The following is a 13,646-nucleotide window of genomic DNA, read 5'->3' as shown; positions in this document are numbered from 1 at the left end:
ATCATTTTTCACTCTCCTTCTATCCCCACGTCTAGTGAGTTTGTAAATCTTACTGATTATACCTTCGCAGTCTCTCTTCAGGTCTGTCCTCAGGTCTCCACTGATACAGTTACTGCCCTTGTTGATGCCTCCATCACCTCATATAGACAATTGCAACAGCTTCATAATTTGGCAGTCTCCCTGCTTCCATTCTCCCCCATCTTCCAATCAGTCATATATACATCTGCCCAAGTAATCTTCCTAAAGCACATTTCTGACCATGCCACTTCCCATTCAGGAATCCTCAGTGTCTGTTGCCTCTAGGATGAAATACAGAGTTTTCTATTTGCCATTTAAATCCTCTCACAATGTTTCCTGTCTACCTTTCTAGATTTATTTCATATTACTTTTCCTCATGCATTCTGTGTTCTATCCATTCTTTTTATTCCCTGTGCACATCTTTGTATCTCCCACCTCTCAGCCTTTGCATAAGACTATCCACCATGACTGCAGTACTTCCTACTTACTTCTGCTCTTAAAAACCTTTATTCTTTCAAGAGTTAGGTGCCACCTCCTACCTGTGGCCTTTCCTGATCCCCGTAATGGTTAATGTTTTCCCCTTCCTGAAATAAATTTATGTTTACTTTGTATGTATCTTGTTTCAACTTGTTTTTGCACATGTTGCATTCCCTACATACAATATAAATTCCTTGAGGGCAGGGACTTGTATTTTAGTCTTTGTATCCCCACTGCTAAGCCTGTCACATAATAGGCCTTTCATAAAAGCTTGTTGAATTGAATTATTGGAATGTTTCCACTTTGGACTTTTGCTTTCTATTTCCCTAGGTGCTGTATCTTGAAAAACAAGAAAGGTCTCCAGATCACCAACATTCAGCCCAAGTGAAGAGACCCTCTGTTTCCAAGGAGGGGAGGAAAACATCTGTTAAATCTCACGTCACTGCACCAGCAGTTTCTGATTCCAGCAAAATGGTCTCAGTCCCATCAATACCTGACAGTACGAGAAAGACTGATGTGGATGAAAAAGGTCAACCTCCTAATGCTAGTCCTCAGTGGCCATCTGATCTCAGCCAAAGTTCCTCCAGCCTCCACACCTCCAATGTCACCTCTTCCCCAAGCCACCTTTCCATCAAGGAGCCCACCCCCAGCATAGCATCAGACATTTCACTGCCCATTGCCACACAGGAACTTCGGCAAAGACTTCGACAGCTTGAAAAGTAGAGTCTTCAGTACTTGATTTTTTTTTTTTATTATGCAGCTTTTGAAATTTATGGAGAGAATGTTACAAAATAGACATAGCCAGTTCTCAGTTTGATTGTCTCTTGGATGGAAAAGTTGACCGACGGTGGTTTTAAGGGAACAGCGTAAAATATTAGATGATATGAACTGCTTATGGTTTTTGAGTAGCAGTGAAATTAACGTTAACATTTTGTAAGAATCAAGTAATTAGCTTATTAAAATATGGAAAAGAATAGAACAGGTTTCAGGAATGGGAAAGAAGAGGCAGAAGTAGAGGGCTAGTAAAAGCTAGTAAGGGCCAATAAAAGTGCCATGGTAGCCAACCACAAGTCAGGAAGAAATCTGAAAAGCTGAAATGACAAATTCATATTATGGAGATGTGAAAAGATTTGTTGTGTAGTCCTTTTTCTTCCTTAAATATTCAAATCCCCATTTACTTTTATTTCAGTTACAATATCTAACTTGTTTAAAAGATATGATTAGTGAGTTATTGATATTTTTCATTAGATAAGCATGAAAAATAATCTATAGCTACCATAAGCTTAAGGTGTCTGACCATTTCTTCTCAGTGGAGGGAATTAAAGTTGACCTTTGAAAGTTCTCTTCATAGCATTATAAATAAGCCTGTTTAACATCAGAATTGCAAGAAAAAAGGGAGAAGCAGGGAATACTTTCATATTAAATGGTAACAGAATCATCTTAGTGTGTTTGTTAAAAAAGAGTCCTGGCTCTAAAAACTCTTTTTAGGTACCTGTTTCTTCTCAGCCTGTAAAGTCCTTCCTTTGTTTCAGTTTGTACTATGAGCTGATTTAATTAGATATCTCAGCAGCTAATCATAGAGTCTGTCTTACTCATCCTTGTCATTTCTCCTCTTCTTGATACCTCCTCCATGATAATTTCTTTACCTAATGTACTTCATTTCAGAATGTTTAAGTGGTAACCAGTTTATGTCTTTAAAATGTTATTGTATAAACAACATTGTCTTACTTTGAAGTTTACTTCTAAGTGAAAAAAAGAAACCTGACAAATTTTGAGCAGTAGAGGGGAGTGAATATACAATAGTCAATCATGCCCTCAAAACTTGCCTCATACTTTCTTTGTACAAATTTCCCTATTATGTTTGTAGTTAGTTTCTTAATAACTCTAATGACAGAGTTCTTAATAGCCATATGACACCTTTTTACCAAATGGGAATGATTGTGTTATTGTAGCTTTAGTATTTGGGGTTTTATGTGAAATGTTAATTGGGAATAACTAATTTCCCTGCTCTTTTTTTCTCTCGTAGTGGAACAACATTGGGGCAGTCTCCCCTGGGGCAGATTCAGTTGACAATACGTCACAGTTCACAAAGAAATAAACTTATTGTGGTTGTGCATTCCTGTAGGTGAGCATTATATATCCTGGTCCATGTCTATAAGGCTTTTTTTAAAATAACTTAAACATGTTACAGTATCATTTAAGTTTTATTTCTAAGTGGACAGTTTAAATACATACATTAGATAATGCATTATTGTATTTGAATAGGTTAATCCTAATTTGATTTTCTTATCAGAATCATTCAAACTAGTACGTAGGAAATTCTGTGTTTTACTGGAACAATATAACATCACTATTAGTATTAATTTTCCATATATTTCAAGGTACTGGTATATAAAATCTACTTCAAAAAGCATTTGTAAAATACCTTGTTCTCATTAAATATATTTGCTAGAGATAAGATTGTTGGGCAAATACTCTGATTTTTTTTTTTTGGTGGAAGGATGGCTTTTCCCAATAGTTTATTTAGTATTGCCTATATTCACTTTCATGAAAGAAACAGGGCAAGGATAAAGGAGAGAAATCGTTTCATTAATATGAAGTTGTAAATTGTCCAGGCATAGGAAATTATATAGAAGAAGAAATATTGATATTGGAAAGTGACAGAAAGAAATGTGGAAAACTTTTGTCTAGTGATGTAAAAGAGAGCATAGGGAGGGCAAAGGAGAATATATATATCTGTAGATATATATCAGGCAGAGAAGTCTTAAAACTAGAAGCCATTTGAATTTGATAAATAAGTATTAAGAAGTCAAATTAAAGAAATAATAATATTGGCTCTATAACGTAAGACTTGAGAAACTTGAGGAATTAATGAAATTCAGACTTAAAAAAAGATTTTTGCTAAATGCATCAGTTTGAATCAACAAGTTATTTATTGATATACATAGATAGTATGTGCTTGGAAATGTGCCACATAGCTTTTACAGGATCTAGATAATAACTTTTGTTTCTGAGGAGCTTATGTAATCTTAAAGTCTAATATGTAGTGTCTTTTTGTTTTGTGTTACAGAAATCTTATTGCCTTTTCTGAGGATGGCTCTGATCCGTATGTTCGAATGTATTTACTTCCAGACAAGAGAAGATCAGGAAGAAGAAAAACACATGTATCAAAGAAAACATTAAATCCAGTCTTTGATCAAAGGTATGTTCTCATTGTCTTACTAGTACTAATAATAACAACCTGCATTTACAAAGCATCTTTCTCAAATATCCCTATAAGGTTGTAGAAGTTGTATCCCTGTTTTTAAAGCTGGAGAGACGTTAATGGTTTCCTCTGGTGATTTATGCAAGGTCACACATTGAATGTTGGAGGAAGGATGCAAACCCATGTCTAAAGACTTACCGAACCAGTTCTTAGTGCTGGCTTGTATGTTATTTTTGGTGTTACATTTGTGCAGGGAGACTGAAAACTCTGGTGGATGGTAGATTGCATGAGGTATAGTCTAGATTACCAGACTAAAAAGCTGAAGACTTGGCTTCTTGTCCAACTGTACTACTAGCTAGTGGTGTGACCTTGACTTAATCTCTCTGGATCTCTATTTTCTCATTCATATGAAGAGAGATTGGTTATATGGTACTTAAAATACTATCCTATTGGTTTACATTCTTTCTTACCCCACTGTCTCTCCTCATCTTATATAAAAACTAGATTGTGATTTATAGTTAAGGTTGTTTTTCTATATTTACACACACACACACATGTACACACACGTATGTACGTATATATACATATATATTCATTTTATAGATATTCATTTTATTGTTGGACTTCTGATTAATATAAACATAACATACTAACACCACAGTAAGCAATTATTTTGAGGGGAAATACTATGAATAATCATTTCAAGTCATAATCAGTATCATTTGACAGAGAGGTCACTTATTAAAAATTCGATTAATTCTAATTTTTTTTTTACTGTTATGATATAACTACTTTTATAACAAGTATTACCTACACCCACACACTCCTATTTGGTATCTTATTCTAAACTCCCCTGTTAAGTGAAAATATATATACTGAAGATAGACATTAGGGGAAAGAATAACAGTTAAAATGCAGTTATTTGTATAGTTCTATTTTTCTTCAAAAATCTTAAATGATGTCAACTTTTGTTAATTTCCATGTATAATTTAGCCATCTGATTCATATTCCTTTTAAATTGTCTTTTAAGGAAAAGTTAAAAAGAAACTTAGATGCTAATCGTTTTTCATTTTGCAGATGCCAGTGGCTTTGTTTATGTCCATCACTACAGTGTGTTTTGGAGACAGTGTCCCTCTTGTGAAGTCTGTTTCACTTCTTCTATAGCATAAAATTACTTCTGAGCATGGCAAGACTAGGATTTTAAAAGACTAACATCATTTAGAGAGAAATTTTAAAAGTGGCCTTGAATTTAGTGGTACATTGCATGTCACTTTTTCCAGAATGACAGCCACTTGCCCTTAACAGAATTGTATGCTGCTGTTGTATTACTCATGAAGCCATGAGCAGAATTTTGGTCTTATTTACAATGCCATGGCAACCCCTCATTTGTGTCTGCCAGTTGAAACTAGGCTTGTAAGTTTCTATTTATGGACAGTGAAATAAAAATGCCTAGTAGTTAAGTTTTGTGGTTTAAAAAAAATAGAGCTAAAATTTGGAAAGCTGTTTCAAGTTGAAATGTCAATATTTAAGGTGTTTTTTTTTTATGGTAAAATTAGGAAGATGCAAGTAACATCTTTATCCCTGTTAGCTTTGATTTTAGTGTTTCATTACCAGAAGTGCAAAGGAGAACCCTGGATGTAGCTGTCAAGAACAGTGGTGGCTTCTTGTCCAAAGACAAAGGGCTTCTGGGTAAAGTAAGTTTTTGCAGGAAATCAACATTGTCAAGTGTTTCTTCTTTCTAAAAACTAAACTCATCAAAAAGATCATTTAAAGGCTTGATGATGGTCTATATGGCATAACAAAGTTCTGATACTTGGTCAGTTCTCTATGAGAAAGAAAGGACTGGACTGTACAACACCATTCTACAACCACCAGAGTACCCGATACATACTGAGGATATGCAGCAATGCATCTTATTCCCTTTCTTCATATTCCTGCTACTGGCTGGGTTGTCTCATTGATGCTGTAAACTTTAAGAACTAGCAGGAGTGAAATTCATTTTCTTTTTTTAGATATGAAACATAGCCATTTACTTGATAAAAAGGCACAAGAATTAGAATTAATATCATACCTACTCATTTGAAGGTTAATGTATAAATAACAATTACATATAATCTTGGATCACACTCTCCCCACAGATGCACTTAGTGAAGGGTGGGCGCAGACATTCAGGAACCTTCCAGGAAAGTGTTATGAGGCTGAAAAATTTGTGCTCAGGATTGAATTTCATTTTTTATAGTAATTGAGATAAAGGATGAATTTAGGAGAAGGTTGAAATTGACAGAGAAGTAAGGTTTTAAATTATACATCTCATTGATGATAGATATTAGGTTATTTAAAGATAAGATAAAAAGATAGTTTTAAATTGCACTAAGACTTTTGGGACACCTTGTATAAGCTTATGGACAATGTATCATGAATGGCAATACTCAATTCTGGATTATCTTCACAAATTATAAATGTTTGAAGCCTTAAGTACCTTTAAATGACACTAAGACTTTTGAGAATGGGCCTCCCTACTTAAAATAATGATGACTGATTTATCCTTTGAACTATCCTTTTTCTTTCAGTTGTTGGTATCTCTGGCCTCTGAGGATCTTGCCAAAGGCTGGACTCAGTGGTAAGTGGGATTTGGTATTAGTACATGTTTGTTGATTTGGTACAGTTAACAAAATTAACCCTAAATGTATTTCAATAAATCTTTGTGCATTTTCTCAGGTATGACTTGACAGAAGATGGTACAAGACCACAGGCTGTAAATTAGATCTTCTTTCGACATGAAGAATTTCTCCTTGCATATTGTACTTAGCCAATCTTTATACACTTTGAATGCATCATTTTCACAGATGTTTCAATATTATTTTTATAGTTTTATGTATTTAGTTATTACACACCCCAAAGGTTTTATAAATTTTAACACATTGACATTTTTTGCAGATTTAGCCAGTTTTATTGTTAAATTTCATATTTTAATTTACTCTAATGTTTTGCCTATTATTATAATGTGCAATAGAGTGGTAGAGTGACTTGTTGTTAAATGGAAACATTTGTCATTTGTGTCGTTTAGAAAATGAATATATGATATGCTTTATTACTGCCTTGTTTTGTATATCACCAAGGCACACTATGCCATGTAAATAGACTTATTTTTTATAATCTCTTCATGCTGGTTTGAAGTCAGATGAAAATGGATCAAGGGAATATATATATATTTTCTTCAAGTTCATATTAAATTCTTGTGACAAATAATCCTTTTATTTGACCTTTACAGCAAAATGGTCTCAGTGACTTATTTTGTGGGGTTTCTTTTTAAAAAAGAAAAAAAACTGAAAAGACTATTAAAATTACTGTTTTTCTTGTCCATTGTGGCTTAATGAAAGTGTACAAAATATTAACATTTTTACATTAAGTTCTATTATTGAAAAGTCATGATAATGACTCCTAAGAAAAGTGTTTTTAGTACTAAGAAATATAAAAGTATTATATTTGAAGAGACAGTTGTCATGCTCCACAAATCATAGAGTACAGAAAATTATAGAGTGCAGATCTGGACTTTCTTACATAGAAATGAAGACATTTGAATTTATTTTTAATTGCCTGTTTATTGTAACTTATTCATGTAATCTAAAACTTAGGTATATATCATCTCTTTCCTAAAAGATGAGTAAAGCAGTTTTCCATATTAGAAATTAAGATGTCAAAAATAAATACTCATAAATCATATTAATTTTCATTGTTTTAACAGCCTATTAAAAAGAGATTTATAAACTTAGCAATGAAAAGCTGAGAATATATATTGTAAAATGCTGAATTCAAAGCTGATCTTTCTCTTGACCCCACTTCAGTGAAGTGAAAAACGTGCTTTTAATGATAGTTTGTCCTGAGTTTATAACATGTATCAGACATTATCACCATTAAACTGAGACATTATTACATTCTGCTGCTATGTAGAGGTTACTGGAATGACCAAAGGGGATTTAACATAGCTGCAGGGTTGTGACAAACAGCAGCTATTGGCTATAACCCAAAATTTTATTGCTTTCGTTAGTTTGGGTTATGAACATTGTTGCATACAAAATTTAGAATCCTCTTTTAAAGACTTTGAAAGCATATTTCACACACAGGAGCCTGCTTAGGTGTGGAGGAATATGCTATATACTTCATATATAAAAAGTATGCACTTAGTTTAAAAATAAAAATTTTTTTAGTCAAGTGACACAAATGACTTCGTTACCTATGAGAATAAGTTAAGGTTAAGTAATAAATTCTTTTAAAAACAGCTTTATAATGAACTCAGCTCAAGTTTCATCAAACTCAACAACTTATGACAGCTCACATGACCAAACATACCAAAGTGCCTGTTGTGGATATTAGATTCCAGAACCTTCTAATTTAACGTCACTTTTAGTTGAAAATACTTTGATTCCTGAGGTCTACTTATAGTGGGAGTAAGTATCTTCACTACTCATTTTCACTCTGGTAAAAATGATAGTGCCACAGTGAAGTGAAATAATTGTGTTATCCTTAAATGAAATTTCACTGGAAGACCTCATCATTAACAGGCTCCAATGTGGATATGTGTCGTGTTGGTGACCATTCCAAAAGAAAGTGTGTTTATATATTCCGTATATATACATATATGTATATATGTGTGTGTATATATAATATATATCTCACATAGCACGAGAAAGATCTATATATTAACCTGTTAAAATCTAGTTGTCTATCCATGATTTACTGAACACCACCTTTTTACAGTGAGTTCTGTTGCTGGGCCTCTGGCACAGGGAGGTAGGGAGGAAAATGCAATGCTTATTACATCACAGTTATCTGGATTAAAGTTCTGGAACAATGGAATTTTACATATAGTTATTTGCTTCTTTACCTAAAAAAAATATGTAGTTTTTCTTTTTGGGACGAAGTGCTTCATTAGATTATTTAGGACAGTATAAAAGCAACTAGAGGGGGAGAAAAATATCGAGAGAGAGAAACAAAAGACAGAGGTGTAAAGCAGTTTGGCAGTGTTATATTTAGTAGCCTAGCCTGAGAGCCCAATTTTGTGAGGCACAGTTCCTATTTCTGTTAATTAAGTACCCTAGGGTTGCTGTCACCAAGGAGTTTGACTCCAGAATGGTTCGAGGGTTGACCCTTTATCTGTAGAGTATGAGAATTCCAGTACCTGTCCTTAGTTGTTTAAAAGAAAAGATGACAGCTTAAGGTGGATGTTATAGCAAAAAAAACAGTGGTAAGATTAGGAACAAAAGGGGGATGATCTAGTATGAAATACTTGAAAGATTAGGTTATGGGATGATCATGAAGACTAGATTGTTAGAATTATATTCTTAATAGTGGAAAAATTCAGTTTGTATTAATTTTTAATTTTTGATACATGTGTTAAGTGAGTAGAGGACTTAACACTTTTCATTTTGACAGGAAAAAAAAATCTACTTAAATGAGTTTCAAACAGCAATTCTGGTTAGTTTGTACATGTGGATTGTATATCCTGTGCCTTAAAGTATAAAGTGCAAAAGTATTGTTGTTTTCAATGTTTCAAAAAAATTAAAGGAAAAAAATTTTTTTTGTTGTACATATCACCATTTATATTTTATGCTATGAAAATTTCTACAAAAATTCTCTTGCTTTGGTGAGAAGGGCTTTAAAAAATAAATTTTTAAAAAAATCAGTGAAAGTGTATTCCCAATGTGATTCAGTGTGGGTAGCACTTGTAATTTGGACTAAAGTTGTTCTTTTTGTCACAATTCCTTCTATTTCAGAGTTGCAGGAATCTGTAAAATTAGAAATCAGTGAAGAGTCTTTTTTTTTTTTTATAGGTTATCCTTTTTTGCTTAAGTAATTTACATGACAGTGCATGTATTTATTCAATAAATGATTCATATGGTGGATGGTTTATGACTTTTCTTTTCTCTAATCTTTGTTCTAAAATAAAACTTTAGGATTAGTCCAAATGATCCAAAGGATGGTTATTTTATTTACTTATTTATTTATTTTAGGCAATTGGGGTTAAGTGACTTGCCCAGGGTCACACAGCTAGTAGATGTCAAGCATCTGGTCCGAGGCCTGAATTGAACTCAGGTCCTCTTGACTCCAGGGCTGGTGCCCATCCACTGTGCCACCTAGCTGCCCCTCAAAGGATGGTTATTTTATTACACTATGCATTTTCTGTAAATTATTTTGTTTTCACAACTACATGAAAAAAATAATTTGATCTATTCCACCCTTTTTCCTTTCCTGATTTGATTGCCTTCTACCTGGTTTTAAACCAAACATTGTGCAGTTGTATAGGTAACAGGGAAGAATTTCCTTAAATATGACTTAGGACTTTTCATGAGCATACAATAGATTGGATTCCACCCAGCCCGAAGACAAAAGTTCAAATAAAAGATGACATTCAATGCTTGGAGAAAACTAAATGGAAAATTAGACCTTTGGTTGTTTTAATGAGAACATAGCTAGTGATGGGCTTAAGGAGTTCAATTCACTTAAATTGTTTGAAAACTACTGCATAGTGCATCCACTAGGAAGACCTGAGATCCAGTTTAGGCAGTTGTCTTTTTAACTCTTGCTTTGAAGCTGAGGAGATAGACAGATGGTCCGATCCTTTACATTGGTGTGACCAGGTAAGTGAACCTAAATACCATGCCCAACAGCTAAGAAAGCACTATGAAATAATTCATCTTTTCTCATTACCTAACATCACTTAACAGCTCCAGAACCATCTACTTTCCATATTTGTTCCTATAGACAAATAGAAATAAAAGTCTAGCATACTTGAAATAGTATTACAATTCTACTCAAAAATGTCTTTGCCCCTTCCTGCCCTCAAAGGAGGAGGAGTTGAATAAGAGTAGTTATCAAGAAGAAATATAATTTGGCTATTTTTAGCCATTCCAGTTATTGCTAAATAACTAGCTGGAGTTCAGGGTTTCTAATTGCAGGATTGAATCATTAAATGAGAATCATCTATAAAAATTTCACATAAATGCTAGCCTGCCTCTAAGAAGAAAACTATTTTCTAGTAATATTTAAGCACCTGGAAAATCTGATAAAATTTTCTATTGTTTTCCCCCACCTGAACACCAGTCATAATAGATTCCTATTTTTTCTAGATTACTGTAAACATGAAAAGACATAGAATCCTCAAATCACCAATTTGTGGATCATCCACAATATTCTTATTTCTAGGTTTATTGCCTTCCATCCAGCATTTTTCACAAAGAAAATTTATTTTATTATTGGTCTAAGCAAAATGTGATTAGTATTACAAATCTGTAAGAATGAGAATCACTTTCAAAAGACAGTTGCCTTTGGGTTTAGAAGAGGATTGGGATGCAAATCCCATCTTTGATACTATAGCTACTTGATCACAGACAAGTCACTAAACATCTCTGAACTAAGTACCTTTGTTTCTTCATTTTTTCGATGAGGATTGTCCTGTCATCTTTTTTTAGTCCTGTCTGACTCTTCGTGACCCCATTTGGGGTTTTCTTGGCAGAGACACTGGAGTGGTTTGCTATTTCCTTCTCCAGCTCATTTTATAGATGAGGAAACTGAGGTAAACAGGGTTATGTGAATTGCCATGGGTCACTCAGCTAGTAAGTATCTGAGGCCGGACTTTGAACTCATGATGAGTCTTCCTGACTCCAGGCCTGATACTGTATCCACTGAGGGACTTAGCTGCTCTTGAGGATTATTAGGATGTGGTACAAAGGAAAACTGCTTATGTGATATATCTGTCATAGCATCACAGGGACTACACCAAAAGATTTGGTCCAACACCACCTTTAGGCAGGTAAGATAGTATTACTGTTTCTGATGTCCCCAAAGACTTTTAAGTATATGTCCTAATACTACACATGTACTAAACACTAAAGCATCTATCATCTAAGTCCCTAATCTTTTACTGCAAAGGTCTTTCCATCACATCCTCCAACACCAAATTAAAGGAATGAAAAATATTTGCTAATTTCAAGAAATACCGTCTCCCCTCCAGTCCATCTTCCATTCAGCAAGCAAAAGTGATCTTTCTAAAGGACAGGTTTGACCATGTTACAGTACACCCTATCCCACTTCCAAACACTCGTTCAACTGCAATGGCTTCATTAATCACTTCCATACGCTTTTGAGTTTTAAATTTTCTCCCCCCGCTTTCCTGCTTCTCTCCCCAAGACAGCCTTATACGCTGATAAAGGCTCTACATATACATTCCTATTAAATATAATTTCACATTAGTCATGTTGTAAGCAAGAATTAGATCCAATAGGAGGAATCACAAGAAAGAGGAAATGCACAAAACAGAAGAAAAGAAAGAGAGCTAATAGTATGCTTCAATCAGCATTCAAACTCCATAGTACTTTCTTTGGATGTGGATAGCATTTTCCATCATGAGACTTTTGGAGATGTCTTAGATCCTTGCATTTCTGAGAAGGGCTAAGTCTATTAGAGTTAGTCATCATACAACGTGGCTGTTGCTGTGTAAAACATTCTCCTGGTTTTGCTTATTTCACTCAGTATCAGTCTGTACAAGTCTTTCCAGATTTTTCTGAAGTCTGCCTGCTCATCATTTCTTATAGCACAATAGTATTCCATTACATTCATAAACCACAACTTGTTCAGTCATTCCCCAATTGATGGGCATCCTCTCAATTTCCATTCTTTGCCACCACAGAAAGAGCTGCTATAAATATTTTTGTACATGTGGGTCCTTTCCCCATTTTTATGATCTCTTTGGGATACAGCCCTAGAAGTGCTATTGCTGAGTCAAAGGGTATGCACATTTTTCGAGCCCTTTGGGCATAATTCCAAATTGCTCTCCAAAATGATTGTATCATTTCACAATTCTGCCAACAATGCATTAGTGTTCCAATCTGCCCACATCTTCTCCAACATTTATCATTTTCCTGTTTTGTCATGTTGGCCAATGTGATAGGTGTGATGTGATACCTCAGAGTTGTTTTGATTTGCATTTCTCTAATCAATAGTGAGAGCATTTTTTCATATGACTATAGATAGCTTTAATGTCTTCATCTGAAAACCGCCTGTTCATATCCTTTGACCATTTATCAGTTGGGAATGACTTACATTCTTATAGGTTTGACTCAGTTCTCTATATATTTTAGAAGTGAGGCCTTTATCAGAGACACTGGCTGTAAAAATTGTTTCCCAGTTTTCTGCTTCCCTGCTAATCTTGGTTGCATTTGGCTTTGTGCAACAACTTTTTAATATAATCAGAATTATCCATTATGCATTTCACAATGTTTTTTATCTTGTTTGGTCATAAATTCTTCCTTTCTCCATAGATCTGACAGGTAAACTATTCCTTGCTCTCCTAATTTGCTTATAGACCCTTTATGTCTAAATCATGTACTGATTTTAACATTATCTTGGTATATGGTCTAAGATGTTGATCTATACCTACTTTCTGCCATACTGTTTTCCAAGCAGTTTTTGTCAAATAGTGAGTTCTTATCCCAGAAGCTGGCATCTTTGGATTTATCAAACAATAGATTACTATAGTCATTAACTATTGTGTCTTGTGTACCTAACCTCTTCCACTGATCTACCCCTCTGTTTCTTAGCCAGTACCAAAAAAGTTTTGAAGATTGCTGCTTTATAATACAGTTTTACATCTGGTATGGCAGGGCCACTTTCCCTTGCATTTCTTTTTATTAATTCCCTTGATGTTCAGAACCTTTTTAGGAACTTAACTTGTAAGTTTCACTGGTGTATTTGGCAATTTGTGTTGCTTGACAATGCATATTTGTTCCAAGTTTTTGTTTTTTGTTAGGAGAGAGGGGAAAAGGAGATGAAATTGTTAATTTTTTTCAAATAAAACTTAATTTTAAAAAAAGTTTTATTGATATCTTGCTTTTCCATTCCAGCCATTTCTAGTCTACTCTCAACCTCTTTTTTTTTTCTCCTAGATTTG

At 34.1% G+C, this 13,646-nt stretch overlaps 1 protein-coding gene across 2 annotated transcripts in view; it reads left to right on the top strand.

The window, feature by feature from the left end:
* ESYT2 (extended synaptotagmin 2) overlaps positions 1 to 9,608 on the top strand; it is a 116,990-nt gene extending 107,382 nt beyond the window's left edge. For both annotated transcript variants that reach the window (XM_027840996.1, XM_027840997.1), the window contains 6 exons: positions 826 to 1,214; positions 2,522 to 2,620; positions 3,566 to 3,697; positions 5,289 to 5,394; positions 6,271 to 6,320; positions 6,419 to 9,608. In XM_027840996.1, the coding sequence (XP_027696797.1) occupies positions 826 to 1,214; positions 2,522 to 2,620; positions 3,566 to 3,697; positions 5,289 to 5,394; positions 6,271 to 6,320; positions 6,419 to 6,464 (822 nt within the window). In that variant the 3' untranslated portion in view covers positions 6,465 to 9,608. The remainder of the gene's footprint in view (positions 1 to 825; positions 1,215 to 2,521; positions 2,621 to 3,565; positions 3,698 to 5,288; positions 5,395 to 6,270; positions 6,321 to 6,418) is intronic.
* Positions 9,609 to 13,646: the final 4,038 nt, after the last annotated feature.

Source organism: Vombatus ursinus, unplaced genomic scaffold (assembly GCF_900497805.2).
Source record: "Vombatus ursinus unplaced genomic scaffold, bare-nosed wombat genome assembly UNPS02014852.1, whole genome shotgun sequence".
NCBI classification, from domain to species: Eukaryota; Metazoa; Chordata; class Mammalia; order Diprotodontia; family Vombatidae; genus Vombatus; species Vombatus ursinus.
This window is presented reverse-complemented; position numbering and strand designations above follow the sequence as displayed.